Genomic DNA, 4737 nt, shown 5'->3' with positions numbered 1-4737 from the left:
CCAGATTTGTGTACCAGTTGATGTAGGTATGGATCAATATCTTGTGTGCAAATTTTCAGGCCATTCTCTCAACCCCAGAATAAGCACTCAAATTATGCAAAATAACATCAAATGAAAAGCATTGCAACGCTTTTCACTCAAATACTGATCAGAATCGTGTAAAAATCGATTTCCGATTTAGTTCTGAGTATATTTTTTTTTTATTATCATTTGTAGATTTTCTATTTTAAATACTTCACTTGATCTTTGTAGGATTTTCAAATTTTATATTTTTAGGCCTTTGGACCTCAGTGGAGTTCCTTTAAAACACATCTTTTCTTTTACTTGAGCATTTTTAGAGCAGATTCGATGACATATTTTAAAGAGAAAAAGTTCTGTCATAAGCAAGTTTATTATATGTAATGAATTAAAGTGATTACATGATCATATGTAATTATTTAAAATGGTGATCACTATAATGTGTAATTGTTCAAAATGATCACTCTAATAATATACATGTAACTATTTAAAATGATGATCACTATAATATGTAATTGTTCAAAATGATCACTCTAATAATATGTAACTTTTGAGAATGATGATCACTTTAATATGTAATTTTTCAAAAAGATCACTTTAATATGTAATTGTTCAAAAAGATCACTTTAATAAAATGTAACTATTTAAAATGATCACTATAATATGTAATACTTTAAAACAATGATCACTCTTAAAATGATCACTCTATAACATGTGATTTGTTAAAATGATCACTACAATGATTATATATTATTCAAAAAGATCACAAATAGATAAGTTTTACTTTATTACTTTGATCAATATCATCAATACAGAAGTCCAATACATGCTTTCTTTGAATGGAAATTTCTTATATGAAGTGTAGGTACATACATGTATATATAAAAATGGCATTATGAGAGACTATCAATATTGCAAGTTCTCTCCTAAAATGGTTTACTTTATTAAGCAAAGTACTAAGATAAACTAAAACATATTTTAATGATGTGATGAAAACAAATATTCAGTATCACTTATCACTCTTTAATATCTCAAACTTGATATATTTTTTATCAACTATAAACCTGAGCTACAACTGTATTACGTTTACTGGCCAGGGCAGTTGTACACCCATGCTGTGACGTCCCACAGCTTAAACTGTGTACTCATACCAAGAGGGTGATGATCTGTACATTTCCTTTTCATGTCCGAGGAGACGTGCTTGCTGTTCACGTACTCTATGTTGAATACAGGCTGTGAAATAAGAGAAACACAGAATATATTTAGCACATTCGTTTAAAGCTGCAAGCCTCCAGATGTAATGAACCAAAATATATCAAGGAAATCAAACTAAGATTTAAAGAAAGTCATAAGATTCAAGTAAGAATTTACGTGTCCTGTGCGATTAATAACTGATTTTGCAGATTTTATCACTATATTTTTACTGCGTTACATACTAAGGGCTATTTTTGTATATTACGACCTTTTGATTATTTACGTCGATTGTATGTGTAAATTTCTTTCTATGTTCACTTAGAAACGCCGGCGGTTGTACTCACGTACCCTGTTCGTGCCTGAAAAAATGCTCGGAAGGCGCACTGCAGGTATTCCTCCACCAGTAAAGAAGGACATATTTTGAAACATTTACTAAAAATGATGAACGATTTTGACGACCCTGTCCATTTAAGATATTTTCAGGATGGTAAGGGTTACATAAGATTTTACCTTGTTGTCATCAAGGAATGGTTGATACAATAAACACTCCCTGCCTCCGTCATTGGAGTGACATTCCTCATTCAGAGCCCAGTCAAACGATGTGTGTAGTTCTTTTATCTGCTCAGCGTCGTTCTTCAGTCCGATTGAAAGACCACGCGCATGCGCCTCTTAAGAATGAATTATTCATATGATATAATTAATTCAATGTAAAAAATACACCAGGTCTGCTATTTTGATATTTCTCGAAAGTCATTTTTGTACGTCACTATGTAAAATCCTTATAAGTTACATGCGCATTTTATAAATACATATTAATATAATTTCAAGTTCCTTTTTTTGAATGAGTGTAAGGCACTTAATTAGTTTAGACATTTTTCGAAGGATACCCATTCCTTACAAAACAAACCAGAATACAGCTTCAAATTATCAAGAACAAATATGTTATATGCTACACATTATACTACTTGCATTAAACTCTCGACATCTCTCGAGAAATATGTACAATAAATATTGTACATAAACAATTTACTTATACTTGCATGTACAGTTTTTTGTACATTTTTTTTTACTTACGATCAGCCAGCCATCTATTGTAGACGAGTTGGTCGTGGTAACTAAACCCGATATTTGCGTTACCAGACTCGTGTCCGTCAACGTTATCCGGTTCAATACCATCACAATGTTTGCTTTTAGCAAGGTCCATACGCTTCTGCATTATTGACTTTACATTTGACGATCTAAAACGATATACATTTCCGTTACAGTTACGCAAACAATTGATTAATACCTCATTTAGCAAATCATATTTTCTATGATTTGGTCTTAAATAAAATCGTCTTTTTCGATAAATGCAGGCACTGAAGTTGTTAAATGCTAAATTCATCTAGAAAAACAACAACTAAAGTTCATTTGATCATATTTTGATTTTTCTAGAGAAGATTAATGTTCGTACAAATCTGATGATTATACGTGCAGTACGTGCGTCTTCTACTACAAAATTTATGTAGATCTTGTATAATAAGTTCTTTTTGAAATCAAAGTTTACCGTATGTCAATCCATTTTTCATCCCAGCCGTCCATTTTGTTTCCAATGTCACTACTGTGGAACAGATGAGCATCCGGTCTGTTGTGGTCGTAGGACCCAGCAGAAAAATAACAAATCACTTTCCCGCCCTTTCTGTAAAACAACAACTACAAGTAATAAAAGTGATCAAATGTAAAATCATTGATGACTGAATTGTCGCCTCCCCCGCCTCCCTTCCACAATAGATCATATTTGTGGTGCAAATGCCCCCACTCCCTTCTTCTTACCTTGCAATAAACATAACGTATTAGCACACATATATTTTATTTTAACAAAACACCCAAATTATAAATAGCGTATATCTTTCTCCTCTAAATATGAGCATAATTTATATAGAACAAAATATGTTTTACACACGTTCCCATGCTTTATTTTACAAAGAAAGCATTACCTTCAACCTAGCATCTTAATCACTGAAAGTAGACATAAATATGTCGAAAGTACTTCTCGACCGCTAAAATTATCAATGCAAGCAAAAAATATAAAAGGGAGAATTGCTAATATATTGTCATTAACATTATAAAGAAAATCTTCATGCATTCTACGATTTAGTTTATACAAATTTATTTTAGTTCGATTGTGTTGTTGGAAGCTATAAGCTTATTGAAACACTCACGAATCCTTCCTAGAACCAACTAGTACTAATCTAAGCCATAAATGTAATACTTTTTTGTTTTGCCTCAGGAAACAATGGCTTGCCCCTGACTGGGTTTGAACCCGCGCGGTCAGTAAACCTCGGATTACTATTCGACGATTCTACAATTTAATGACAATATAAATAGAAAACTTACGCATGTATAGCGGCTATATCATGAGAGGTGACTGCCCACAGGTCAGTATCGTACATATCAGCATGCATACTATAATCCAGCGGATAATCTCCATCCACTTCCAGTTGCCATTGGAAACGGGTACCAGGATGTGGCTTGTACCATCCCTGTACCATAGCCATAGAAACGGCAATACAGAATATATACAACATGTTCTCACAGAAGTAGGCCAGTATATGACAAACGGTGAACTCACCTTAAAATTATGTCAAGAATATACTTATTTAGCATTTTGATGAACTCTTTGTACATGTGTTAGATAACAGTAACTTTAAGTTTGTTTTGATGAACCTTATAAAATCTACTTCTCATCATTCGGAACACCTGTAGTCCTTATCAAAAGTTTGACGGAAAAGGACGAATAGTTACGATTACTAACTTATCTGCAATCACATTCTTAAACAGAACAATTTAAGATAAAGACTCATTAAGACCTTATAAATGGGAACAATTTTACACATCGGATGCGTTTAATTTTACTGATACAAAGATCGAAGTCACAAAAGATTTTTCCCCATAAATATTTATAAATGGCAGTAAAAAGTTATTTAGCCATTGTACGGTTTATGTGAAATAATTCGGTACATGGCGCTCCCCGAAAAACATAGCATGGTTGTGTGTATAATCTCTACAAATGTTTGTGAAAAGCACCATTTAGTTGAGGCAATCGTGCCTGACCCATTCGCCAATGGCCAGTGCAATAACCAAATAATTAAAAGTCTCCCGTTACGACAATATAACCCACATGGCGATCTGATTAAAAATCTGCTCATATAAATGAAGGCGAAACAAATACGGTGACAATCAGATCTATATGCAAGAAATAACTTAAGTAGATATGAATTTAGTCAGATTAACGCACATGGCAAGCACCCATTAATCATTAATACCACCAGATGTCCGCGTAACAGGAGTGTAAGCCAATACAATTCTGTAAATATACTGTTTTCTAGAGTCATTCGTAACCTACCCATTGGGTCTAATTTCGTTGCTAATTGGTCCATGTAATAATTTGGTGTCTCTTGTTTATGATAATATAAGACACATGATGCTCGCCCAAGAAACTTGGCCGCTAGATCCCCCGCGTACGTGTCAATGCGATGAAATGTT

General features: G+C 33.3%; 1 protein-coding gene across 1 annotated transcript; it reads right to left on the bottom strand.

The window, feature by feature from the left end:
• Positions 1-1020: 1020 nt before the first annotated feature.
• Positions 1021-3921, bottom strand: LOC132759096 (uncharacterized). Its single transcript, XM_060750821.1, has 5 exons — positions 3589-3921; positions 2759-2890; positions 2287-2450; positions 1723-1880; positions 1021-1251 (listed from the first exon to the last, which is right to left on the bottom strand). Exons 1-5 carry the CDS (start codon positions 3777-3779, stop codon positions 1105-1107), a joined length of 792 nt encoding a protein of 263 aa, XP_060606804.1. The 5' UTR covers positions 3780-3921; the 3' UTR covers positions 1021-1104.
• Positions 3922-4737: the final 816 nt, after the last annotated feature.

This window comes from Ruditapes philippinarum, unplaced genomic scaffold (genome assembly GCF_026571515.1).
Source record: "Ruditapes philippinarum isolate M1 unplaced genomic scaffold, ASM2657151v2 ctg8451_1_1_1_1, whole genome shotgun sequence".
NCBI lineage: Eukaryota > Metazoa > Mollusca > Bivalvia > Venerida > Veneridae > Ruditapes > Ruditapes philippinarum.
This window is presented reverse-complemented; position numbering and strand designations above follow the sequence as displayed.

Coding starts and splice junctions, on each gene's coding strand:
- LOC132759096 (XM_060750821.1), bottom strand. CDS start 3,779: ATGTTGTATATATTCTGTATTGCCGTTTCTATGGCTATGGTACAGGGA. Junction 1,881..2,286: donor CAATAGATGGCTGGCTGATC/GTAAGTAAAAAA, acceptor TTCATTCTTAAG/AGGCGCATGCGCGTGGTCTT. Junction 1,252..1,722: donor CATTCCTTGATGACAACAAG/GTAAAATCTTAT, acceptor CTTATTTCACAG/CCTGTATTCAACATAGAGTA.